Source organism: Aulonocara stuartgranti (genome assembly GCF_965226115.1).
Source record: "Aulonocara stuartgranti genome assembly, chromosome: 12".
NCBI lineage: Eukaryota > Metazoa > Chordata > Actinopteri > Cichliformes > Cichlidae > Aulonocara > Aulonocara stuartgranti.
In genome coordinates this window covers 37826123-37853010 of record NC_138948.1, presented here as the reverse complement: position 1 = coordinate 37853010, position 26888 = coordinate 37826123, and the positions used below count along the sequence as shown (strand labels likewise).

Here is a 26888-nt window from a genome sequence, read left to right as displayed (position 1 = left end):
TGTGTATATATATGTGTATATATATGTGTGTATGTATATGTGTGTATATATATGTATATGTGTGTATGTATATGTATATGTGTGTATGTATATGTGTATATGTATATGTGTGTATATATATGTGTGTATATGTATATACACATATATATATATATATGTGTGTGTGTATATACATATATATGTGTATATACATATATATGTGTGTATGTATATGTATATATATGTGTGTATGTATATGTATATGTGTGTATGTATATGTGTGTATGTATATGTGTATATGTATATGTGTGTATATATATGTGTGTATATGTATATACACATATATATATATATATGTGTGTGTGTATATACATATATATGTATGTATGTATATGTATATATATGTGTGTATGTATGTATTTTTTTATTGAGCGTCTGTCTCAAAGCCACCGGGAATCCCCCGCTTCTGATTGTGTGTGCTCTTAGTGCCTACAGGGAGCGCTACATTTCCCCACCTCTAACTCCCTCTATCCAATGAGCAGAGGGCTAATCGTGACGTCTTCAGTCATCTGGGTGATTACGTGTAAAGTCTCCTGTATGAGCTGTAGCTCGCTGACTAGCACTGGCTAGCATCCCGTTGGAAACACAAAGTCTATAGGTCATATTACGGACTGCCACGGCTCCAGCTTTGCTTTCAGTGTTTGTAGAGAGCAAAAAGCATTTCACCCTCGAGAACCACACGAAGTGACTTTCAATCGAAGTGAAAATGGTAAGAGGAAGGCGACTTCAGTGTACGGGCAGTGTAACGTCAGCTAGCACCACCGGTGGTGATGTTAACTCTTATTGTTATGGTTAGAAGAGTTAGATGGCTAGCTGTCTGTCAGAATAGACTCTCATGTCGTACTTTGTTTTTCCCCTTAATTAATTCAACCCCAGGTTTGTCTTTGCTGCAGTTTGCGACTAAGCTCGTTCTTTAGCTGTTGGGTTGAGTAGGGTAGGATACTCTGGAGCCAGGCCAGGGGAACTGATTTAGTTAGGAACTGCCCAGAGTCAGGGACAGTTGTTGTGATGAGTAACTGTAAGGTTTTCAGAGCTGCAAGAAAAGCCACATCAATGACAAACGTTCAAAGGGCTGGTGCACTTGCAACAGGAACCACACAGAAACCTGTGGTCTCCTCGGAGTAACCAAAATGATTGGACTACTGTTGGAACCATGCTGGCTTCCCCGTGCCATGTCTGATGGACAAACGGTCTGTTTTACTGCCAGTAAAAGTTTGTCAAATAGCGCTGTTAGTGGGCTGTAGTGTAGCCAAATGAAACCGCCAGGAGATATGCGAGTCCAGCACGTCTACCACATGATGCCAAAAACTGTGGATCTTGTTCTGGACGCATTACAGCAATGTGACAGTTGTCAAGCTTGGGCTTCTGAAGAATGTATAGTCTCCATGTTAAACACACAGATAACACATTACATATCCTTCCCTGTTGTGATTTCCTAACATCTCATACCACAGTCACATGTTGTGCACTAAGCTTCTTCCTGGATATTTAATAACTTTATTTTCTCATTTTGTAGATGTAGCAGTATGGAAGTACTATCAGGAACCTCTTTCAGGTGTTACTGCATAAGGAAGTGGTGCTGTCTGAGGCGACACAGCAGGGAGCCTTAAACTCTGAGCACTGGGTGAAGAAACTGAACTGCACCCAAGAAGAGAAACTGAAAGAAGAATATGTTTGCTAAACTGAAAAAGAAGATTGCAGAGGAGGCCGCCACAGCACCTCGGAGTGGTGTTCGCATACCCCGTACCATCAGCAAGGAATCCATCACCTCAGTGGGAGCAGACTCCGGGGATGACTTTGTAAGTTCTTTAGAATTTTGACAGTTTGGTTACTAACATAGACCAAGTTTATTAATAGAAAAAAGGAGGAGTAGACTTCAGACTTGTCCTTGTTCTTTTTGCTTTAACATGACAGAAAACATTCATCTCTGGGTGGTCACTCAGTAACAGTTTGCAATATGTTTTCCTATATTACTTTAACATGTTCACAGGTCCTTGGAGTGCTGCTTTGCTTATTTTTTAGTTTCATATTGTATTTCACGTATTTATTGTTCCTGTTTTTGCATTCTGCAGTTGTGGATCTACTAGTGGGATTGCGTATGTGTGTAAATTGTCAGTGTCAAAGCTCATATATGAAGGCCTTACTGTGCTTCTCTGGCAGCTCCTGTTGATGCTAAACACTGTGGCCCTGGTAAATTAGTTATCCTCTGGCTGTCAGCAGAGCCATTCCTGGGTAGCAGCCCTTAGTTTTGATGGACATCGATCAATCAATCAATCAGACCTTTATTTGTCACATGCAAGTTGCCCTGCAGTGAAATGGGACATCACATGGGGAGACAGGTCGGGGATTGGTAGTATTACACTACAATGGGAAAGTCCAAGAGTGAAAAATATAGACCTCTACTCATGCTGGGCTCCTGGGAGGACAGCATGAGAACAGAAAACAAAAAAAACTCCTCTGCACAGAAAGCACATAGATGTCCACAGCACAACATTATGGAGCACGTGACAAGCAACTGGATTGGGTAGGGGGTGAGGAGTAAGCAAACACAGCAGCCATCCTGCCCTGCAGCTATTTTTCCAGCGCTGGGCCCAAACCCGCCGTGTGTGTGTGTGTGTGTGTGTGTGTGTGTGTGTGTGTGTGTGTGTGTGTGTGTGTCCAGAGTTCAGCTGAGACCGTGTCCTTCGCCCTGCCAGGCTAAGTAAACAGTCTTCCAGCATGCCTATAGTAAAGGTGATGGTAGAGTGGAGATTGGCTCTTTTGTACTGATTGTGTGTCTTCATGATCATATTTGAGTCCAGTCTTAAGATCAACACATTTATTGCAATGCTGTGTATATTATGTTATTGTACTTGACTGTTTTCCTTATTTAAGAACAATTTTCCAATTGCTTCCATTATAGTTTGTTAATCAGATCCATCTCAGTGTTAGTAGCTCTAATAAGTAGCTCTCGAGAGAGGAAGCCAGACTCCTGAGGCTCCGTTACAGCTGACTAAATAATTTAGTGAAGTTGCTTAGTCGTGTTACAGCCGGCTGATATATTACTTTGTGTTTTTGATTTGTAGTATAACAAACATAGTAGCATAGCTGCACACCCTGGCCAGCTTGTCTGCACAACTCTTACTGCTGGCACATGTATTTTTCTGTCATCCAATTTATTTTGTTGGAGCTTTCTTGCAGCTGACCAGCATTTGTCATGTGACCCAGCAGAACATCTTTCCATGATTTAAAACACTGGTTCTCAGATGGCATGCTGAGTCAAGTCCAGCCACCGCCATATTTTATGACAATACATCATTACTACAATCTACAACTACACAAAAGGTAGGATAAACTGTGCTGTCGGGAGTTGGCTAATGCTATCTTGGTGCCACAGGCTAAAGAGGGACTTGGAAACCAATCAGACCTTCTGTTAGAAATCTAGCCTACTTTGAAAGGCACTGGGCCCGACCTATAGACGTCAAGACTCGAGGAGTCTGCGATGGTCTGACCATTGTGGCAAAGTCTATGTTAATAAAACACTGAATTGATGGCAAAACAGTAAAATAAAACTAGAAACACATTAGGGCTGCCACGATTTGTCGACTAGTCACGATTACGTCGACTATCAAAATCGTCGACGACTGATTTAATAGTCGACGCGTCGTTTGAAGCTTTGTAAGATCACAAAAGACGCAGGAATAAGTGGCAGGATTTAAGAGTGTAATAACGGACTGAAACAGAAGATGGCAGCACTGCATGTACAAGGATGCCAGCTGCCGTTAAACCCCGAAGAAGAAGAAGCAGCTGTGTCCCAGAATTCATAGCGCGGCCCAGCGCAGTTTCCAACAATGGCAGCAGCTAGTTAGTTTTAATGTTACTCTTATTATTCTTTCTGGGTCACAAAATAAACGTTTAACATATTTTCAGGCGAGAATGTAGCTGTGTAAACCTCAAATATCTGCTCAGTTTATCAGGACACCACATTTTCAAAAGCGCTCTGACGTTTTCGGAGACATCTGTTACCCACTGGCTCGTTAGCGAGCCGGGGGCTAGGCTCACTAGCGCCGTGAGAACCCCGGACTCCCCGCAAATCGTTTTCAAACCCACCGCCTTCTGTCACTACTCAGGTTAAATATATATGAGTCACTTAGATAACTTAAAATGTTATTGTTTGGCTTTTTTTTTTTGTATTTTATTTGTTCCTGAGTAAATCGGTTTGGCTGAGATTAAAGTTTTTACACAGCTGAATAAACGTCAAGCAGACAGCTGATTATCAGAAGTGTGAGATGCTCAGAATATACTCCGGTGTCCTGTTATATTTTAGATAGCAAGGAGTTCATTAAACTTCACCGAAACAATCTGCAAATTTCATTAAAATTTAATAAACTATCATCTTGTCTTTATTTTTAGTTAGCACAGACCTTAAACACTTAAAGCTGTAAGCTAATGATAGTTATATGAGCAGATGCTGCTGGTGCAATAAGCTGTAGTTTTACGTCCAATGGATGATGATCTGATTAGTCGACTAATCGCAAAAATAATCGGTGACTAGTCGACTATCAAAATGATCGTTTGTGGCAGCCCTAAAACACAATAACGGCAACACTCTCCAATAACAGTGTAGATGTCCTGGTACACTGAGATGCTAGAAAGGCTGTCAGTGTTGTCTTTGTTTGAAAATACAGTTACAAGAAGAATTGATGACATGTCAGATAGCATAGAGGCCTTTTCGTGCGGACATGGATGCAGGTGTGCTTTGGTATATTTTGGACAAAATCTCAAATGACTGCATCATCCCTGCAGTAGAGCTCCAGAGGCTTGGAGAGTTTATGTCAGGACACACTCCAGAGCATATGCAGAGCTTTGCAGACCGTCATCTACATGTTGTAGCTGTTAACTGACACCAGCGGGCCGTGTCAAAAATATGTGGACTGTCCTGCACGCTAATCTTGTTTGTTTGTTTTTACATCACTACAAAGAAGACAGAGTATGAAACCATTAAAGTCGTGCCATGCTTCTCAGGGTGTTTGTCACCTTTGGTGCTTTATCCTGTTTCTCTCCCTCATGGTGAGCCCACGTTTCAGCCAGTTAGCATTTGTTCAGTACCTGTTGTAGTCAGATACTACACACAGACTTCCAGTGTGATGGCACCGGCTTTGCTGCTGCTTCAAAGTACATGTCCTCTTCCACTTGCCTGTGGTGTATCATGTAATGTTTCTAGATATAACTACTATGTAGTTATATCTGTTTTAAGCCTCGAGTTTCAAATCCTGCATAGTGCTTACATTCTATTAAGTTAGACAACTGACCATGTTTTAAACTTAATGAAGACTAAGCAGTCCATATCTGTCCCACTGTGAGATTTGTGTTGAAGGTCATGGAAACTCGCTGCTCTTTGTTAAAACTTCTATCAGGATTGTTGGTGTTACTTTTAACTTTGGATACTGATGCTAACAATCTGGTTTGTTCTCGCCTCTATCATTTAAGAAATATTACCAAGTTATGCTTGGCAATATTGGTGTCACACTCTGACCTTGTCATTCATGCTTTTACTTTATTTTGTCCAGATAATTATTAGTTAGCTGTCTCAGCAAAACCTCCTGGGAACCTCTTTTACTGGATGTTCAGAGCGTTACTGTGAGACTTCTGACAAAGTTGTCCAATTCCACTGCTGGTTTACTTATACTGGTTCCCTGTTAACTTTAAGATTCTGGTTTTGACTTCTAGAGCTCTGCATGGACACACCAGTGTGCATAAGAAAACCCTCACATCCATACGTCTCCGGCAGGTCACTGAGGTCATGTGATCAGAACCAGTTGACCGTCCATCACACTAGGCTGGGACCTAAAGGAGACGGAGCTTTTGCAACAGGGTCCAGGCCTCTGCACACTCTCCCTCTGAGCCTGGCATCTGTAGACTCGCTGATCACATTAAAGGAACAGCTAAAACTCATCTTTTTAAACTTGTATTTGTGTAACTTTTTGTTTTTATGTTCTAACATTATTTTGTTGTGAAGCACCTGATGAATGGACCAATGGATTGACCAGTTCCACTTCTATAAACGTCTGTATGTCTGATTTTTTTATTTTTATTTTTTATTTATTTTCAGGCATCTGATGGCAGCAGCTCCAGGGATGACCTTCCTGCCCAGCTCCTCAGAAGAAATGATCAGATCCGGAGGCTGGAGGCCAAGCTGTCAGGTATGATGTACAACAGTAGTGTAAGCAGCTGAAGTGATGCAGTTTTTAGGAGCAATCTGAGTTCAATTTAAATGCAAGTGCACCCTGTCTTAACTGATAATAATTATAATAATCTGAGAACATCTAAAGGATTTTAGTTTTATCTCACACAAGTTAAAGATGCATATGTTAAATATAGAATTATAATGAGTAGAGGTAATTTGAGGATTAGCTGCATGAGACTGAGGCCTTTCAGCCAGGAGAAACCATGGAAACCAACAAGAAAATCATATATACAAACATGCATTTAGACTTTTTATGGTCTTGGTAATAGAGTGTGAATGCTTCATGTTTATGAGCCCCACAGCACGACTGTTACTGCACAGTGTCAAAGCTGGGCAGCATGAATACTGGAGTTATTGTGAGCGTGTAAAGTATATGGCTAAGGCAAAAGTCTGTGCTTAATCCCATTTCAATCAAATGGCAAACAGGTTTGAGTAGCAGGTGGGCGGGGCTGAAACAGATTTTTCAAAGCTGTTTGGCTCTCAGGGATTACGTGCACATGCATTGACCTTAATATGTGACACATATGACAGAAGATGAGGAAGAGCCTAATAGGCCAGTTTAAAGCAGGGCAGCTGATTTCTCTGCTCTCCATGCTGCAGTGCACAGACTGATGGCCATGAAGTGATTGTGTTAATGTCTCAGTGTGAATATTATTTTTAGTATTTAACTGTGTGTGGCTTGTTTTTCTGTTGTAAATAAATATTGAACTACTTTTTTTTTCTGTGAAGGTTCTCAGTCATCCAGGTCATCGTAGTCAAAGGAGCTTGCAAAGAAAAGCGTCTGGACTTCTTTAAGTTGCTTCAAGACGTTTCACCTCTCATCCGAGAAGCTTCTTCAGTTCTAAGGTCAAATGGTGGAGAGTCCCAGATATAAACCTAGTGGGAGTGACCCCCCACAGAGGGACAAAAGGACCCCCTGATGATCCTCTAATCACCTGAGCCAAGGTGTGAAACTGGGCGTGGGTCCCAATCAGCCAGAGTTTCGGGTGTGTTCATTGTGAAACCTGGCCCCACCTTATCATGCAAATTCCTGAGGTCAGATGACCCAGGATGTGAGTGGGTGTTAAGGCGTCTGGGAAGGGATCTCAAAACTGGATTATAGATGGCAGACAGTTGGTGTCGTAAACCCCGCCTCTGTTCAAAGATGGTCGCTCACAGTGGACATAGATGCTTCTTTCACTCCTCTTTCAAACCATCTGTCCTCTCTGTCCAAAATGTGAACATTGGCATCCTCGAACGAGTGACCTTTGACCTTTAGATGCAGATGGAGTGCTGAGTCTTGTCCTGTGGAGGTGGCTCTTCTGTGTTGTGCCATGCGCTTGTGAAGTAGCTGTTTGGTCTCTCCAATGTAGAGGTCTGAGCATTCCTCGCTGCACTGTACAGCATACACCACATTGTTAAGTTTGTGTTTTGGAGTTTTGTCTTTCGGGTGAACCAGTTTCTGTCTGAGTGTGTTGCTGGGTCTGAAATACACTGGGATGTCATGCTTGGAGAAAACTCTCCTGAGTTTTTCTGATACACCGGCTACATAGGGGATGACAATGTTGTTGCGTCTGTCCTTCTTATCCTCCCTCGCTGGTGTCTGGTCTTCTTTTCTGTGCCTCTTTGCTGACTTTAAGAACGCCCAATTAGGATAGCCGCAGGTTTTGAGTGCTTCCTTTACATGTGTGTGTTCCTTCTTTTTCCCTTCAGGCTTAGAGGGAACACGTTCTGCCCGGTGGTGTAGGGTCCTGATTACTCCAAGTTTGTGTTCCAAAGGGTGATGGGAATCAAAGAGGAGGTACTGGTCCGTGTGTGTGGGCTTCCGGTAAACTTCGATGTTGAGGTTGCCGTTCTCTTCAATGTGCACAGCACAGTCCAGGAAAGGCAAACAGTTGTCCTTTGTGTCTTCCCTGGTGAACTTGATGTTTTTATCCCCAGCGTTAATGTGCGCAGTGAAGGATTCCACTTCTTGTGTCTTGATTTTGACCCAGATGTCGTCTACATACAGTGGGGCAAAAAAGTATTTAGTCAGCCACCGATTGTGCAAGTTCCCCCACCTAAAATGATGACAGAGGTCAGTAATTTGCACCAGAGGTACACTTCAACTGTGAGAGACAGAATGTGAAAAAAAAATCCATGAATCCACATGGTAGGATTTGTAAAGAATTTATTCGTAAATCAGGGTGGAAAATAAGTATTTGGTCAATAACAAAAATACAACTCAATACTTTGTAACATAACCTTTGTTGGCAATAACAGAGGTCAAACGTTTACTATAGGTCTTTACCAGGTTTGCACACACAGTAGCTGGTATTTTGGCCCATTCCTCCATGCAGATCTTCTCGAGAGCAGTGATGTTTTGGGGCTGTCGCCGAGCAACACGGACTTTCAACTCCCGCCACAGATTTTCTATGGGGTTGAGGTCTGGAGACTGGCTAGGCCACTCCAGGACTTTCAAATGCTTCTTACGGAGCCACTCCTTTGTTGCCCGGGCGGTGTGTTTTGGATCATTGTCATGTTGGAAGACCCAGCCTCGTTTCATCTTCAAAGTTCTCACTGATGGAAGGAGGTTTTGGCTCAAAATCTCACGATACATGGCCCCATTCATTCTGTCCTTAACACGGATCAGTCGTCCTGTCCCCTTGGCAGAAAAACAGCCCCATAGCATGATGTTTCCACCCCCATGCTTCACAGTAGGTATGGTGTTCTTGGGATGCAACTCAGTATTCTTCTTCCTCCAAACACGACGAGTTGAGTTTATACCAAAAAGTTCTACTTTGGTTTCATCTGACCACATGACATTCTCCCAATCCTCTGCTGTATCATCCATGTGCTCTCTGGCAAACTTCAGACGGGCCTGGACATGCACTGGCTTCAGCAGCGGAACACGTCTGGCACTGCGGGATTTGATTCCCTGCCGTTGTAGTGTGTTACTGATGGTGACCTTTGTTACTTTGGTCCCAGCTCTCTGCAGGTCATTCACCAGGTCCCCCCGTGTGGTTCTGGGATCTTTGCTCACCGTTCTCATGATCATTTTGACCCCACGGGATGAGATCTTGCGTGGAGCCCCAGATCGAGGGAGATTATCAGTGGTCTTGTATGTCTTCCATTTTCTGATGATTGCTCCCACAGTTGATTTTTTCACACCAAGCTGCTTGCCTATTGTAGATTCACTCTTCCCAGTCTGGTGCAGGTCTACAATACTTTTCCTGGTGTCCTTCGAAAGCTCTTTGGTCTTGGCCATGGCGGAGTTTGGAGTCTGACTGTTTGAGGCTGTGGACAGGTGTCTTTTATACAGATGATGAGTTCAAACAGGTGCCATTCATACAGGTAACGAGTGGGGGACAGAAAAGCTTCTTAAAGAAGACGTTACAGGTCTGTGAGAGCCAGAGATTTTCCTTGTTTGAGGTGACCAAATACTTATTTTCCACCCTGATTTACGAATAAATTCTTTACAAATCCTACCATGTGGATTCATGGATTTTTTTTTTTCACATTCTGTCTCTCACAGTTGAAGTGTACCTCTGGTGCAAATTACTGACCTCTGTCATCATTTTAGGTGGGGGAACTTGCACAATTGGTGGCTGACTAAATACTTTTTTGCCCCACTGTATCTGTACCAGTGGCTGGGTACTCTTCCTTTGAAAGAGCCAAGAGCCTTCCTTTCCACTTCCTCCATGTAAAGGTTGGCTACAATAGTTGACACGGGGGAGCCCATGGCACAGCCATGTTTTTGTCTGTAGAAGCCTTCGTTGTATTTGAAGTATGTAGTGGTGAGGCAGAGGTCTAACAGTGTGCAGGTCTGATTGGGTGTGAAGTTGGTCCTGTCCTCCAAGGAGCTGTCTTCTTGTAGTCATTTTCTGACAGTCTCCACGGCCTCCGTGGTGGGTATGCAGGTGAAGAGAGAGACTACATCAAAGGACACCATGGTTTCATCTGGATCCAGGGGAAGTTTCTGGACCTTGTCGGTGGAGTTCTTGATGTGGTGTGGGGTGTTCCCCACGAGAGGAGCAAGGATGGTAGCAAGGTGTTTAGCAATGTTATAAGTGGCTGAGTTTATGCTACTGACTATGGGTCTGAGTGGGACAGCTTCCTTGTGGATCTTAGGAAGTCCATAGATGCAGGGTATGGCATCCCCTGGGTAAAGGCGGTGATATGTAAGGCGGTCAATGATTTTGTCCTTTTCAAAGTCTTGAAGGCAAGCTATAACTTTCTTTTTGTAGCTGCTTGTGGGGTTTCGCTTCAAATCTTCGTAGGTATTGTTGTCACTGAGGAGAGTAGTGATCTTTGTGTGGTAATCTGTAGTGTTTAGGACCACGGTGCATCCTCCCTTATCAGCTGGTAAAACAGTGATGTTGTGGTCTTTGCTCAGGGAAGCGACGGCCTTCTTGTATTGTGAGGTTGGACGGAGGGACTTTGGCACTGGAGAGGGTGGCATCATGATTTGCTCTGCTTCTGTGATAATTTATTAATCCGTATGGCGGTTTCTGTGGCTGTGATGAGGTCCACTATGGGCAACTGTTGTGGAGAAATGGCAAAATTGAGTCCTTTGGCTAATACTCTCTTTTCAGGTTCAGTGAGATTCCTGTCTGAAAAGTTCTTTACCCATTTCTCCTGACTGTCTTCAGGTGTGTTTTCTTCTCTGAGTTGTGTAGGTTCAGACTGAGGAGTGTGTGTTTTTGAAAGCAAGGTGTGGAATTTCCTGCGTTGTCTTTCTTTTCCTTTAGAGTGTTGGGCCCGCTGAGCCTTGTCCACAAACTTGTAAACCTCTTCTAAGATTGGAGAGGGTAGAAGGGTTTCCAGTTCCTGCAGGGTCTGGCTGTTCTTGCTCTGGAGGGCATCTATAGTGAAATGGACCTGTCTTATCCTTTCACTTAGAAGCTGATTTTGTGCTCTGTGTAGAATCAAGTCTGCTCTGTATCCCCTGACAGTGGATCCAAGGCGCAGGCTCTTAGGAACAACTCTGCTTTGTCTGCATCTTAGGTTGAAACGGAGATGGTTCCTATAATCCGCTAGTTTCCTTGATTCCCTTTCATACTCCCGCACCAGTTGAAGGGTGTTCCTCCCAAAATGTACGGCCTTAACGCCCACTCACATCCTGGGCCATCTGACCTCAGGAAATCGCATGATAAGGTGGGGCCAGGTTTCACAATGAGCTCACCTGAAGCTCTGGCTGATTGGGACCCACACCCAGTTTCACACCTTGGCTCATGTGATTAGAGGATCATCAGGGGGTCCTTTTGTCCCTCTGTGGGGGGAAACTCCCACTAGGTTTATATCTGGGACTCTCCACCATTTGACCTTAGAACTGAAGAAGCTTCTCGGATGAGAGGTGAAACGTCTTCAAGCAACCTAAAGAAGTCCAGACGCTTTTCTTTGCAAGCTCCTTTGACTACTTCTTTTTTTCTTCTCAGAATAATGGCACATTTTTCCTTTAGTAGCTTTAATGACTTTCAATCCCTAGAAAAAGGTTAAAGGTGGCAGATTCTCACGCAGCCTTTAAACCATTATGGTTTTCTCAGATAAGCAAATCATCAGTATTTTTACCTTCCATTATTTCTCAACCATGTTCTCCCTTTTGTTTCCCCCCACTCCTTCTGTTCACCTTCTCTCCTGCTTCTCTCTTAACTGTCATCTGCCTCTTTCTCCTTGTTTGTGTGTGTATTGTTGGTACCCCACCCCATCACCCTACTTCCCAACACTAGACTACGCTGAGCAGCTGCGAATTATGCAGAAGACCAAGGAGAAGCTTGAAATTGCATTAGAAAGGCATCAGGATTGTACGTACCTCTACTCTCCTCCCAATTAGCTTCCTTTCTGTTTCCTGTCTGTCAGCTGTACTAAACATTACCTGACACATTATCGCTCACAGAGATGGTTCAGGGTTCCAGATGCTAATATCTTCAGAGGGTTGCTGTGGAAGTGCTTTTTCTTTTCTTTTAATCCAAAGTAGGATTGGGCTTTTTTTCAAACCACTGGTATGCAGTGTTCAGAGCACTGATTCCAGAGCCATGCTTTGTCTGTCACTTTGCTCTCAGTTTGTTCGCTTTTGCTAAGTGGTTTCTCAAACCATTCTCATTCTGGTCTATTAAACCTGGTACAGCCACCTATATATTTATATACTCATTTGTTGGGCTGTGTCTCTCACATTGTTTTAAGTTACTGTATTCACTGTGATGAACTAAATATCAAAACCCAATGCACGGTTTGAACAACAAGACCAACTTGCTTGTGACTCATTAAGTGTAGCAATAGAATTTTTCCACTTTGTTTAGAGAGGAAGATTTGGGAACCTGGTCTGTGTGTAGCTGCTGCGTGTGGCAGATGCTGATGCAAACAAAGTTTTTATACCTGCTGTAATACAAGCAAAGCTAAATATATTGGAGTATGCAAATGTTATATGTTCACACTAAAAGCCTCGAGCATTAAACACACTGGCTGAACCTCCTTTTTTAAGTTTAGTAACAGGTGATTTGCAAAATCTTTAAATGTTAAACTTGACTTTTTGGCCATCTGTTTTAGCAAACTGACTCAGTTAATCTGAAACACTTCAGTTTGTCCCGTCTCTACCTTTGAATACACTCCAACCTCAGCATCTTGGATTGCAGCTGCTGATTTTATTCCTTGTTCTGCTCTGCAGCCTTCATGAGGGTCGTGCAGATTCAGGTAAAGCGACCCTCGTGCTCACAGCAGAGCTCAAGACTAGAACAGAATCCACTGACCCCAGCTGCTATCAAGGGTGGTAGATTTGGAGAATCCTCTGACATGATATTGAGGACAACCACAACAGCAACATGGCCACCAACCAGTTGGTAGGAAAACACGAGATGCAAAGCAATGGAGCTGGCTTGCAGCAACTAACCATTCAAATTAAAAGCAAAGTGAATGGATAAAATAAAATACATTTAATATATACTACTATAATATTGACTAATTTGCCTAAACGTTAGGTAAACATCTTTTTTGAAAACAAGGATATCTGTCCCTCACAAAAATAATGGACTAGTTCAGGGAGATAAGTGATGTAAACCTTCTGACAGTAGCACCAGGGGTCGTGTGGCAAATGAGGAACTGGTTAGATGAGAGCTTATTGGAACATCCAGTCAACAACATCCTTAATGAGTGAATCTTGGAAGAGTTAAACATTTCATCTTTAGCACTGAAACTATCAGCTATTCTCTCAAAGTTCTCCCTGAAACCTCTCGATTTAAAGCCCCACTGCGGCCTCTCTGCCGTCCCTCCCTGCTTGCTGCATAGTTTTCCTTCATAGTAAGATGGACTTGCTGCTCTAAGATTATTTGTCTTGTGTTGTAGTAATGTGAGTTGAACTCTGCAGTTTCTGGGGGTTCTAAGCTTTTAGTCTAGACGACGTCATTTCTTCAGGGTGGCTTTGTTGTGTTAGGATCTTTACTACCTTTCTGTTTCTTCCACGTGTCGCACGTTGCTCGTCTCTGCCTGTTTTTGCTTCTGGGATGAAAACACTTGTTAAACTGACTCCAACTTTTCACAGCTACTAACGGCGCCGCTCTCTGTGCTGTTTAACATTTCTGTTCTGCTTGGTACATACAAACCTTTCTGTGTCCTGTCTGTCTCTTTCTCCCTCTCTCACTGCTCAGCATCCATAAAGAAACTTCAGGAACAGAATGACTCTCATCAGGTCAGCAGAGCCAAAATGGCAGAGGGGATGGCTTTAGCGCTGGAGAAAAAAGATCAGGTAAAGATGCGTTCTGTCTCACTTATTATAGAGGTCTGATTTGTTCTGAACACTTTCTATCCTCCTCCTGCAGGAGTGGATGGAGAAAATGGCCAATTCAGACAAAGTAAGTTACATTTCTTTTAAAACATGTAGAACAAATATAATTCTTTAATTCGAAGATTGCAAAATCACCCCACAAAAATATAAAAGATGGACGTGGTCTGTAGGTTTAAAGGTTGGACCCAGTGCAGGATTACCTTAGCCTGCATTCTTTCTCGTGGCTTGACGGCGGTAACGTCTTCGCTCTAGTAGAGGGAAAAAGTCCAGTTGTAAAGCTCTATGGCAAACTGGACCTTGGCTTCTTGTCCGTTTGACCTCAGTAAACACTTCTCTGGTGGGTTTATGGGAGCAGTTGTTTCAGGTCAAGAATGATAAAGCCCAGCAGTTTGTTTGGGGGGGAGGAGCTGATATTTCTGTGCTGTTCACTGATTGGAATGAACGTTAAACTGGTCACAAAATAAGAAGAGTGAAAAATACATTACACCAGCAGTTGGGCAAATTATCATTCTTTAACACTCAGTTTCAGTCATTACATTCCTACTAGAATACCATTACTTTGTAATATGCTGAGTTATTGCTAACAATGTGCAGCGTTTGGTGTATATCCCATCACAAAGAAGATAAAGGAGAAATTTTCCTTGTGGGGGGAAAAGAAGCTGCATAGTAATACTAGAGACTCTTACAACTGGTTCTTTCATGGTATTTGTCTTGTGTTTCACTGTGGGGGACGCCGGCTGCGTGACCTCAACAAAATCTCAAATACCGTCATACCGGCTCCTTTACACTTGCTCAGTGACACTCGTGTCAGGAGTGGCCAGAGCAGTGTTATATAATAGTGTCATAGCCTCAGATGTTATTCAAACACCTCTTGGTGACTAGTATACTATTGGGCTAAAGACTCTGCCACTGCTTCTTTGTTCCCAGTATTTCAGTTGTAAATTGGCTCACCAGAGGTAGCAGTGCTGTCCTGTAGCTGATGCTAAGGTGCCACTGGCATTTCTATCAGGAAGAAATACATCTTTAAAAAAAAAAGTACAATTACTTTTTACTCCAAGTTAACTGAAAAACACTAATATTCTTCTCAGTGCTTTAACCTGGTGGTTTAACTGTTTGTAACACTCAGCCTAAACGCTAATCATGGCTATAGCTTCTGTGTGCTAGAGCGTGGTCTTACAGGACTCTGTATGAGCATAACGTATTTGAATCATAGGCCATCCCATTTCAGTGCTTCATGGCCGTGATCCCATCATTTCTTCAGGTAGAAGAGAGTAAGGCATTCTACACCTTCCAGGTGTATTCGGCCACTATTACAGCCTGCCATGTTGGTTTTATGTTGCATACCTTGTGTCCAGTCCATGCATTGTAGGTTTACCTGGACAGGACTCGGGGGTTTTAGACGAGGACCAGTTACCTGTGTCCTGGACTAAACCACACGAGGCCTGTGTCTAAACATCGTCTTTCCCTTGGATAGCAGGAGCAGCTGCTTTTACTAGCAGGTGTCTGGCAGCCTCATGGTTTCTCTTAAAGGGAGTTTCTGAGAGGTTTCTGCATAACTGTCTTACCCCACACATTTGCTAGGTTTTACCAGTTGGGTGTGTCTACAGCATCTACAGAGCAGGTGAAAGTCCCTCTAATGTTTGAATTACTGCAGCAGGAAATCTGCATTGTGACTTATGATGTAACCAGAAGTCACTCGTAACCCTACACCATATCCTCACATGTAACCTAAGAAATGAAACCACGACTGGATGGCTTGGAAGGTTACTACGCAGTGCAGGCTTCCTGCAGGAGCTTGTTGTGACTCTGTCTGCCAGTTATCGAGGTGGGCCCTGTCCTGACAGGAGTGTAGCCAGCCAGGGGGGGCGGTAGTGTATTGGTATTTGAGCTCTTGGTGAGGCCATCAGTGAACCGGGGTCATATCCATAGTCTTAAGATTCTGTACACCTGCATGAATCCAATAAATGGTGCATGTGAGAAACGATGTTTACCTCAAAGGTGTGTTTGTTTAGGAGAAGGCTGCCCTGTCAGCTCGGCTAGAGGAGATGATGGAACAAAGCTTAGCACTCTTTCAAAAACGGGACGACCTGGATGAACTGGAGGGCTTTCAGCAGCAGGAGCTCGCTAAAGTTAAACACATGGTGCGTACATGTGGTGTGCCAGCTTCTTCCTGACATTTTGCGATTAAGGAAAAATGGCAGTCAGTTATGTAGTCGTACACTGATTGTACCTTAGTGCAGGACTGGCGAGTCTGTACATTAGTTTGAAAACACTTTACGATGTGGTATGATGGTTGGATTCTGTTTATCAGTTGCTGAGGAAGGAAGAACTGCTGAGCCAGCAAGAGCGGGAACTTCAGCATAAGGAGGCTGATATTCAGTCGGCAAAGCGAGGGCTGGCCGAGGCTCGGGGGAAGCTCCAGACTCTGGAACGGCAGCACGAGGAGAGCTGCAGACTCAACTCTGAGCTGGAGATAGAGCGGTATGGAAAATGCAACATTCGGTTTTTGTGGAGGGAGTCAGCATTTTCAACATTTAGTTGCTTGTTCTAGAAGTGAGCTTGGATTTGTTGTGGGACTGTGATTTATTTTGTGACATGACGCTGTAATTCAAAGAGCATTTATTGGCTCCATCTAGAGAAGAGCTGCTGCTGCTCAGAGAGGAGGCTGACAAGAAGGTCGGCGAGCTAGAGGGACGATGCCAGGAGCTGCAGTCAGTCATCCAGCAGGTCTCTGAAGACTTCCAGAAGGTCAGCACTGAGCACACTACCACTACCATCCTCTCCAAAACTGCTTATTCACTTGTTGTTGGTTGCCTTTGTTTTTCAGTCACAGAGTATGGTTTCCACGTTGGAGAAGTCCCTCCATGAATTACAGACAGAACATGATGCTCTGAAGCTGCAGCAGCAAAAGGTCAGAACGTGAGGGCAGTAAAGCTGTAACGCCCTGCAGCTAAACATCGACAGCCTGTGTCTAACTGGGCTTAAATAATGTGTTATTATTTTTCGAACCCTCTGCATTTTGGCTCATAGCTCATACTCGTTTTTTACGTCATCATTTTACAGTGGAAAAGCAAAAACAGGACTAGTTTTTATTTGCTAAAAATAATATAAACCTGGACTATCCATCTAAATAAACAGCAGCACAGCTGTTAGTGCGTCACTCCGCCAATCGGACATTTACAGTGAAGAAACCAGAAAAACCTTTTCTTCACTAAGAGTTTCAGCACAGTTTGTCAAAAGGTGCCAACGTCCATCTATGAGAGCGACCGGACTTCTTCAAGTTCCCTGAAGACGTTTCACCGCTCGTCTGAGAAGCTTCTGTAGTATCTATGAGATGCACAGTCTTCTGGTGCGATGAAAGAGTTTCAACCAGTATGTGTGGCATAAAGTAAACGCTCAGCACAACCTAGTAGTGGCAACATGATGCTGCGGGGTTGTGTACATGTGACACAAACTGGGACACCAGTTGGAGCGGAGGGAAACATGGATGCAACAACATCCTGCAGGAAAAGCTCTGCTCAGTGTTTAAGGCAATGACCTGAAGCACAATCAACTGCGTGACTCAGGGAAAATTCTGGAGCGGCTCAGTTGGAGTCCAAGAAGACTTCAGGCTATTCGTTCCTGCAAAAAATGCTTCGACAAACTTTTTTTATTTTGAACTAAATTCACAAAACACCCAAAAACCTGTTATTGTTCCACGTTTACGTTGTTGTTGACGTGTAAACAAATTGAATCTTCTTTTATAATGGGTCACATTAGTTTGTTCCACTTGTTTCAGTCTTTTAAACCAAATGTTCTTTACCTGTCATTGGCTTGTTGCTCCATCATCAGGCGGCTGTGACGGTGGAGGACAAGGAGCGCTTGTTGGTGGAGCTTCAGAAGAAGGTAACATCGTTGGAGAGACGACTGCAGGGGAACCTGAGCCAGGATGAGCACCTACAGGAGCTGCTGCAGGAGGTTAAGAACAAGTCTTGGGTCTACTTTATGACAGTAGCGCATGGCTGGCAGTTGACATGCTCACTGAGGTGTTGTTGTGTTTCATGGGCCCACAGATGTCTTTATAGTCAGGCTTCCTAATGAGAAAAAGAAATTAGAAGCACAAATATAAGTTTATTCATTTTTTTGTTGTCTTTCCAGAAGTCTAGTCTGGAGCAAAGTCTGGACGGGACGAGAGCAGAGCTGCTGGCTGTCCGAACAGACCACGCTGATGCCGTCAGCTCTCTGGAGGCTCAGGTAAAACAGCACATTCATACGCGATGGAGAACATTGTATGGGGCCAAATACACATACCCTGTGTAAATCAATGTAATGTAATAGTCTGATGTAGTCAGCAGTGTGTCACTTTAGAGGGGACATAAGATCGAAGTGGGCCTAACAGTGTAAGCTGTGTTTTTTAAAATGTTCAACTTCTTACTTTAGTTATGAAGTTGTTGTTTTCATTTCTGTTGCTTTCTGTGGCATTTTCCTCTTTTTAAAACAGCTGCATGTTTATTTACTCCTGTTTTCTGGTTTTCATTCCTCGCGTTACTTTGAACAAAAGAAGATATAAAAAAAAAAACTTAAGCGTTGTGTTTCTTGTGGCCTTAGGTGTCGAGGATGAGTGTCACCATTACTGAGCTGCAGACTCTTCTGCGACACAAAGACGACTCGTCCAGGGCCTACAGAGAGAGGACAGACACACAAGTAAGCGATGAGACAACAAACACCCGGCTCCGAGGAATAATACGTGATAAAAGGATTCTAACCTGAGATTGCAAAGTGAAATCGAAAAGACTTTACATGGTGACATTTGGTATGCTGAAGCCTCGATGAGTATTCATTCATATCATATTGATTGAATTGTGGTTTTCAGATTGCTCAGCTGGAGCAGCAGGTTGTAGAGAGCAGTGAGAGGCTGAGCAGTGCACAGCAGCAGATCGCAGAGAAGCAGCAGAACATGGAGAAACTGGTGAGTGCCACTCCAAGCACAGTTTGAGCCTTTAGAAAGGAGCCTGATATTATTTACTGAAGGCTACAGAGTGCTCTTTCAAAGTCTGATCATGTTTGTGCTCAGTTTTTTGTTTCTTGGAGGGAAAACATGGACTTTCAGCATGATTGCAGTGAAGGTAAAGAGTGCATGTCCAAACATACTTTTGTCCGTGTGCTCAGGAGGGAGAGCGGAGTGCAGAGAAGGCCTTTCTGGACCAGCAGCTGTCTTTGTTAGAGCAGCAGAGTCGGGAGAAGATGAGCCGACTGGAGGACTGTGTCGCCTCTTTACAGAAGGACAAACAGACACTACAGACCCGGCTGGTATGTTTCCTCCTGGCATTTGTTTTTATTCTGTTTGATAAACCAGTGTCTGATCTGTACCTGCAGACCCCAGACTGAACATGATGTTTTTCATATGGAATTTCCAAAAGAGGGATTAATCTGTAATGAGGTTTCCAGCCGGCAGTCCAATAACTGACGACGTGGGATATACTCACTCAGGCGCAGACTTTGGATGGGCGGAGCAACGATAATCATTTGATTTGAGCGTTTAGAATTTATACGTTTTGTCTGGAGGGAATATTTTATTTTATTCTTTGTTTTAGTGTTGCTATAGCTACTTTCTGGATGAATCATTTATTGAGATGAAAGACTTGATTTTGAACTTACTTTTTGACGTTTTTAGAGTGGAGAAAAGAAGCCCGTTTCTCTTTGTTTCCCTTCCCACCATTGTGTGACATTTTGAAATGCATCGCTGCGTTTGGGCGCACTCTGAGGAGGCTGCAGTTGAAACAGCTGTTTTTCTGTTGACTGCCTCTCTTAGATTCAACCAACATTATTAGCAAACTTATTCATGGGCAAATAAATAAATCACTCTCGTAAAAACGATATATTCGTCCAACCGCCAACCTTAATCAGTGCTTGTTCTGATGTGCACATGTGGCAGGCTGATCTGGACAAGCAGATGAATGAGGTGGACTCTGTTCTGAAGCAGCGGACAGAAGAACTGGAGCAGTGCAGGGTAAGAACCACAACACACTGCTGGGTTGTTTTATTCAAGAATATGAACATGTATTTGATTTAAACAGGGATAATTGGGGTGGTGGGGGAAATGAAAACTACTGGGACAAAGAGAAGCTGAACAACCACAGAAACGGTCCAGTCCAGAAAATGGAGCACAAGAGAAACAATCAGAAAATTCCAACACAGTAAAAAGTTGTTTTACAACAAACAGCTTATTTCTGTTGGTTCGAAACCTCCATATTCTTCATGATGGAGCCGTTCACATTATTTGTCATCTCCGCTGAATAAATGTGAGGGTTTTTTTACCCCTCAGCAGTAAGAGGCCGCCGTGCAGGCTCACAGGCTGCTGGCTGGTTTGGACACCTGAGCCTGTCGATCTACCAAAACTCTGAGCCTAGTCTGAATGTTCATCTGCTCACCCTGTTGCTGTTGTCGCTGTTTATTACTCACTAATATTACCAGTGTTCACATTCTTCGGCACATTTGCCTCGTTAGTGCGTCTTGAGTCATAAGTTGTAATCATTTGTTTAATGGCGCAGGTTTTTCACTCCGTCAGACGAAAAATACAACTTTAAAGTTTATTTTATTGAATGATTTTTGAAGTGAGCAGAGGTTATTTGTAGCCCACATTTTTGGTCTGTCTGTGTTTCCCAGGTGGAGCTAAACAGCCGACAGACGCTGAGCACAGAAATCGCCAAAGCTCTGGAAGAAACCAGACGACAGAAGGAGGGCCTGCAAACACAGGTCAGTGGATAAACTCAAACCTCTGCTGAAATAATGTAGTAACTCTGTGTGCACATCACCTCACTGTTTGTGTGCGTGTTGTGCTTGATGTCAGGTTGCAGAGCTGAGTGCGGCTCTACAGAGCTCACAGCAGGAAGTGACCGCTGTCACTGAGAAGCTAGCACTCAGAGAGGAGGACATCAGATCCCTGCAGAATGGTACACGCGTGTGCACTAAAGATCTTTAAAGAGATGGCGCTTAATAAAGAGCTTTAGAACAATAAGAGTTTAAAGCTCTTTATGTCTCCAAAATATTGTGTTTGCGTTGCAGAGGTGCAGGGGCGACAGGCATCCCTGGTGGAGGTGCAGGAGGAGGCTGAGCGGCTGAGAGCCCAGCTGGAGCAGGTGGAGCTGGACAAAGACTCCCAGGTCACCAGCCTGAAGGAGGAGCTGCTCACACAGACTCAGCAGCTGGACAGCTGCCAGGCTCGGGTCAGCACCTGCACACGCTCAGACATCTTTGAACATACTTGTGCTGTATTTTATAATGTGATCGGTGTGCAGGTGACTTCCAGGCATTCACACTCATGAACTATTTTATCTTGATGGGGTTTCTTGTTAAACTGAGACGGACTGAGTACTTTAATCAGACTGAATTAACAGTGCATGCTTGGTGTGAACTGTCTAGATCTCCTACCTGGAAGTGGAGGTGGAAACCCTGACCGAGCAGCTCCACAGTCATAGTGTAGTCTGTGAGGAGGATCAGAACGGCAGCGTGACCGTGGATGACCTGGATCACATCCAGAAAGTCAACAGAGAGCTGGAGCAAGAGCTCAGCGACAAGAACAGGGTCAGAGGCTTTTTGGCAATTCACATTTGGTCCTCTAGCTATGAATGAAAAAAAACTACATGCATGAAGGCAGGTAAACTCACCCCACACATAAAACTCTCTGATGATGTTTGCAGACCATAAAGCAGCTGCAGCAGAGACTGGCAGAACTGAAGAGGACTTTGCAGAAAGAACTGGTAAGACAATGAATGTTCAGTGCTGATCTTTCCTATTGTCATAAGATTGCCATTAATGTAAAGTCAGTTGTAGCCATAAAAAGTATGAAATATGTCTGGTGCTGAATGCCCAGAAGACAGTGGAGATTATTGTGGACTTCAGGAAGCACACAGCCCCACTCCCCCCCATCATCCTGACTGACACCCCCATCACCTCTGTGGACTCATTCCGCTTCCTGGGTACCACCATCACCCAGGACCTGAAGTGGGAGCCCACCATCACCTCCGTCATCAAGAAAGCCCAGCAGAGGATGTACTTCCTGAGGCAGCTGAAGAAATTCAACCTGCCAACACGGACGATGATGCAATTCTACACTGCAATCATCGAGTCCATCCTCACCTCCTCCATCACCGTGTGGTACGCTGGAGCCACTATCAGGGACAAACAGAGACTGCAGCGTGTTGTGCGCTCTGCTGAGAAGGTGATTGGCTGCAGACTCCCATCTCTGCAGGACCTGTACACCTCCAGGACACTGAGGCGTGCAGCTCGGATCTCAGCTGACCCTTCTCACCCTGGACACAGTCTGTTTGACCTGCTCCCCTCAGGCAGGAGGCTCCGGTCCATTCGCACCAGAACCTCTCGCCATAAGAACAGTTTCTTCCCCTCTGCTGTTGGACTCATGAACAATAACCGTATGACTGTTCCCACCACTAACACATGACCCTACGCTGTGTTCACTGCATCATTCCATGTTTGCACTGATCACCACCTGCACTCATGTATATATCATGTATATATCTATCTACTTAGCACTTTTAATTCTTATTCTCATTTTTATTTTCATGTCTATTTAAGCTTAATTTATAACAGTATGTTTGCACTGAAGCACCGCAGCAATTTCCTAATGTTGTAAACCTGCTCAACATTTGGCAATAAAACCCTTTCTGATTCTGATTCTGAAGTGAAGTGTGGCATTAAAGCTTACTGTCCCACAGCAGCAGATCAGAATGAATTATAACATTTTATACATTTTCCAAATCACTGGAGTAAAACACGTACGGTCATGTGACATTGCTTCATTCAGAGCACACAGGCTGTGCACACAGGTCGTAGCCCAGCAGAGGATCGTGAAACATTCTGTAAACAAACGACGTCCAGATGATTTTTAATACAGAACTCTGAACATAACCTGCTCCAGCCTGTTTTAGGTTTCAGAGTAAAGAATGACTTCTCCAGAGCGCGTTAGCTTCACAGAACAAGTTATTACGGCAAATTAGAAAGGCGTGAACCCTGAAGGTGCTTGGATAAGCCAGAATCCTGTGTCATACAGGCCTCAGGTTCCAAAGAAACACAAACCTGTACTGTTGCTGTAACCTAAAACAATCAAGTTCTTTCTTAATCGTCAGATTTGTTATTGATTGGATTCTGCCTGCTTATCGGGTGTAAATGCAGAATGATTTGATTCTTTGAGTGCTTTTCTCTCTTCGTGCTCTGTAGAAATTAAAACCTGAGTCAGAAGCTGAAGGGAGGGAGAAGCTACCTGAAAGCAGAGCAGAAAAACCGGAGAGGGTTTGTCCTGACCCTGCACCTGCATCCACCCCGAGTCCCCCAACCTCCAACACCACAGTGACCAACACCTCGGACCTCAATGACTCAAGAGAAATTAATTTTGAGTATCTCAAGCACGTCGTCCTCAAGTTCATGTCATCCAGAGAGGCAGAGGTAACGTGTGACTCTGCAAGAGTCTGGTTTGTGTTGACTGCATGTCAGAGCCCAGCTGTGCTCCACACTCAGACTGAAGGTGCGCTGCTTGTTTTGCTCTGACAGGCATACCAGCTGATAAGAGCTGTATCTGTGCTGCTGAACTTCACTCGAGAAGAAGAGGACATGCTGAAGCAAACTCTGGAGTACAAGGTGGGCGGATTCTTTGCAAAAAGACATCTGTACAAATCTCTGTGGGAAAACCTTTCCGGACTCAGTCACTGGACTGAGGGACTGGAGACATGGCAGCTACCTCCATGTCCTCTATACAGTCTGTGGTAGTCACTGTGCTTTGCCTTTATAGAGCAGACCAACCTCCCGACACAGCCAAATGTCATCACGTGTATTATCATGTCTTCACCTTTGCTGCCTTATACTCGCTCTGTGCTAATGATTACTGTCCCGTTTGTGTTGTAGATGTCCTGGTTTGGATCGAAGCCTTCTCCAAAGGGAATCATCCGCCCTTCTATCTCAGGATCAGCTCATTGGAGCTGATTTTACAGCAGAAAGAGCTGAAGTGATGGAGAGACTGAGAAAAAGACAGAGCACCTCCTTCCTGTCTAGCTCCCATCACTGAGCAGGACTCCAGCCTCCCAGTTTTTCCCTGGCTCTGTGGGAGGTACTGATGTGAGGACAGAGGAGGGGCTGCGCATCATCATTTAGGGACGAAGGCTTACTCATAATCAGTGGTGATTTTTAAAATGACGTTTTTGATTTTTCTTCAATCATATGACACTAATCTGATGGTTTTTTGTCAGCAAAAAGTGAGTTACTATGTGAGACATCACACAGGAGTAACGCTCTGTTGTTTTTGGGGTTAACTTGTTGTTTATCACTTCATTTTAAATCAGAGGGCTTATTTAATGAAAACGGGTCACTTTACTGACCCGTACAGTTGGCTTTAGTATCAATGAGTCTATTTAATGGTATATAAATGGTTCACACTGGTGTCAGAGGACCAGCTGTTCTCACATTGAAGAATGCTGCATTGGAAACTGAAAGTCTTCTGTGGGTCACACAAACCTTTGATTACATCTTTAATCAACACAGTGTCTTTCGCCCCCGAGCAGAGCAAACCTGGGACCAGGTGTTTGGGTTCAATGGATTCATTTTGCTTCTCCTGCTGTTGATCCTCCATTAATAGTTTTTCTTCCATTTCTCTGCCACTGATGAGGTTTTCGGTCAACTGAGTCACCCAGAGACCGAGAGGAATAAAACACAACCAGTTCAAAAATTGGTCAATATAGAAATCTCTCTAATTAATCAATACTTTTATTTTATTTATTTTTAATTTGATTTTAATAATTTGTTGTACATTTTAATGACAAACTTTAAAGGTGAATTAAATGACCTGTGGTCCACCTGCAGTACCTGCTTTGCTGTCTAGGCTGCAACTAACCACACTCTGGGACGCAACAATCAAAGAAATCAAGGCTGTGATTAATGTCCAATATGATCATCATAATCCAACATTTTCCTAATAGATGGCAATGCTGACCTTGCTCCAGCTTCCATGCATGTTGAACTGTAGTTGCTCTCTGTACTGTGGTGGATTAAAGATGTAAGATCACCCGTGTAATACCAATATGTGCCACAGTGTGGTGCAGTCACATTCTGATTCGCAGAGGCAGCCCGGGAAAGAAGACTGATGTGAAAGCTGTTTGATACTCTGAGTCTGATCTCCACGCGCTGTTTTTCTTTTTCTCTCTCCTTTAACACCAGTGTGAAAAATATAGGCTGTATATAAATTCAACTGAAATAATACAACTGTGGTCAAAGTTTTCATACATTCATCGTGTACATGAATGTGAAGTAATTTATGGTTTGTATTTCTTTGAACTAGTTTTTTTTCCCAGGGTTGAATCATTGTAAACATTGAAACATCGTACATGTTGACAAGGATACAGTCAGGCACACACACACACACACACACACACACACACACACACACACTCCCTCCCTCCCTCCCTCTTGGTGATTGTTATTGGCTAAAATTGTTAGTTTCTCTCTGTCAGCATAAAGTTTTTGTTTGACAGCACTCACTGCATCATCCATTACTAAGAACAGTGGGAAGTCCAAGGACCTCAGTGAAGGTCGCAGAAGGAGAACTGTGAATTTACACAAGTTGTGAATGTCCATTGGACCCATTCCTAAACAACTACACTTTTCAAGATCATCAGTTCAACTATTGTACATAAGTACAAGTTATTCCAGTGTCTCACCACCTCACCAGTGTCTGGAAGAAGAGTCGAGCTGTCATTCTGAAATGAGACACTGGTTAGGATGTTCAGGAGCAACCCAGAAACCACCAAGGGTCAGGTCTGCTATGAACTGCTAACAGCTGCTACTAACAGCATCCACAATGAAGTGAGTTTTACATCAACATGGACTGAGAGAGTGCTGACCGAGAAACAAGGCCCCGCTCCGAAATAGACGTCTGCAAACTTGACATGAAGCCAACTGCCCTTTGGAGACAATTCAAAATAAAAAATAATACCCAGTTCTTCTTGTTTTTTTTTTAAGTTGTTAAAGACACATACTGTATAACCAGTCCACCCTGGAAAAAGAACGGCTGAAAGAAATCACTGAAGTCCAAAATGCGAGTTTGTAAACTGACCACAGCTGTATATGATAAAAAAGGTGAATGCTCTGTAAATGATGAAGGAAAGGCTCTGCCTTCACCTGCCTTTGCTGATGTAAATCAAAGTACATTCCACTTGGCTGTTTATAAAGAGAAATCTGTACATACTGTATGCATTGAAAACTTTATAAATCAGTGAATGTCAACAGTGATCCGTTTATAATATTTATCGTTATCATAGACCTGAGCCCACACATGTTTCTGCCCCAGCTCGTCACACTGTCCATAACGGTGTCTTGTCCTGAGTGTCAGTCGTGTGATTTGAAGTTTTATCTGTTTGTATATAGAGAAAGCAAGAGCACATCTTTGACTGCAGATTTGCCATCATGTTTATTATTACAGGTAGCAGACTGACGTGGTTATGGACACTCCGTCAGCTTTTATACTCTGAGAATCAAAGAAATGACGAATGCACTTTTGAACCTGGTTGATTCTGCTGTGTTAAACACTCAAAGAGCTTTTCTGCCTTTTGTTTTTAATGACTCAGTGATGTTTCTATGACTGTTTTATTCTGTGACTCTGGGAGGCACCACTGGTACAGAGTAGCTCAAAGTCATTCAGAAAGACGTGTTTGTTGTGCGTTGGTCTGGTTATTCACATCGGCTTTTCAACAGCTGTGAATGTCCACTTTATTTAGATCATAAAACACTCTTAATTATGTGTTGCAAACTGTGGCCACCAAGATATCACCCATTGGTTTATTATTATTATTATGAGGCCTCACCATTTTTTTTATAGACACATGAACACTAAACAAGTAAAACGAT

General features: G+C 43.5%; 1 protein-coding gene across 3 annotated transcripts; it reads left to right on the top strand.

Moving 5' to 3' along the window:
• The first annotated feature begins 545 nt into the window (after positions 1–545).
• On the top strand, positions 546–25980 carry golga1 (golgin A1). 3 transcript variants are annotated; one of them, XM_082553896.1, is made up of 24 exons: positions 546–748; positions 1556–1838; positions 6131–6221; positions 11953–12027; positions 13864–13961; positions 14035–14067; positions 16013–16141; positions 16312–16481; positions 16637–16748; positions 16828–16911; positions 17832–17957; positions 18138–18233; positions 18588–18683; positions 18853–18948; positions 19149–19289; positions 19915–19989; positions 20646–20735; positions 20830–20932; positions 21045–21205; positions 21402–21563; positions 21680–21739; positions 23217–23441; positions 23547–23633; positions 23898–25980. In XM_082553896.1, the coding sequence occupies exons 2-24, from the start codon at positions 1710–1712 to the stop codon at positions 23973–23975; spliced, it is 2517 nt and encodes an 838-aa protein (XP_082410022.1). In that variant the 5' UTR covers positions 546–748; positions 1556–1709; the 3' UTR covers positions 23976–25980. The 3 variants fall into 3 exon arrangements, with proteins under 3 accessions (XP_082410022.1, XP_082410023.1, XP_082410024.1); XM_082553897.1 differs by lacking the exon at positions 11953–12027; XM_082553898.1 differs by lacking the exon at positions 16013–16141.
• Positions 25981–26888: the final 908 nt, after the last annotated feature.

Excerpts from the sequence above, each read along its gene's own strand:
- golga1 (XM_082553896.1), top strand. The coding sequence starts at position 1,710 with ATGTTTGCTAAACTGAAAAAGAAGATTGCAGAGGAGGCCGCCACAGCA. Across the intron at positions 6,222-11,952 it reads GCTGGAGGCCAAGCTGTCAG|ACTACGCTGAGCAGCTGCGA; the intron begins GTATGATGTACA and ends TCCCAACACTAG. Across the intron at positions 23,442-23,546 it reads TGTCATCCAGAGAGGCAGAG|GCATACCAGCTGATAAGAGC; the intron begins GTAACGTGTGAC and ends TTGCTCTGACAG.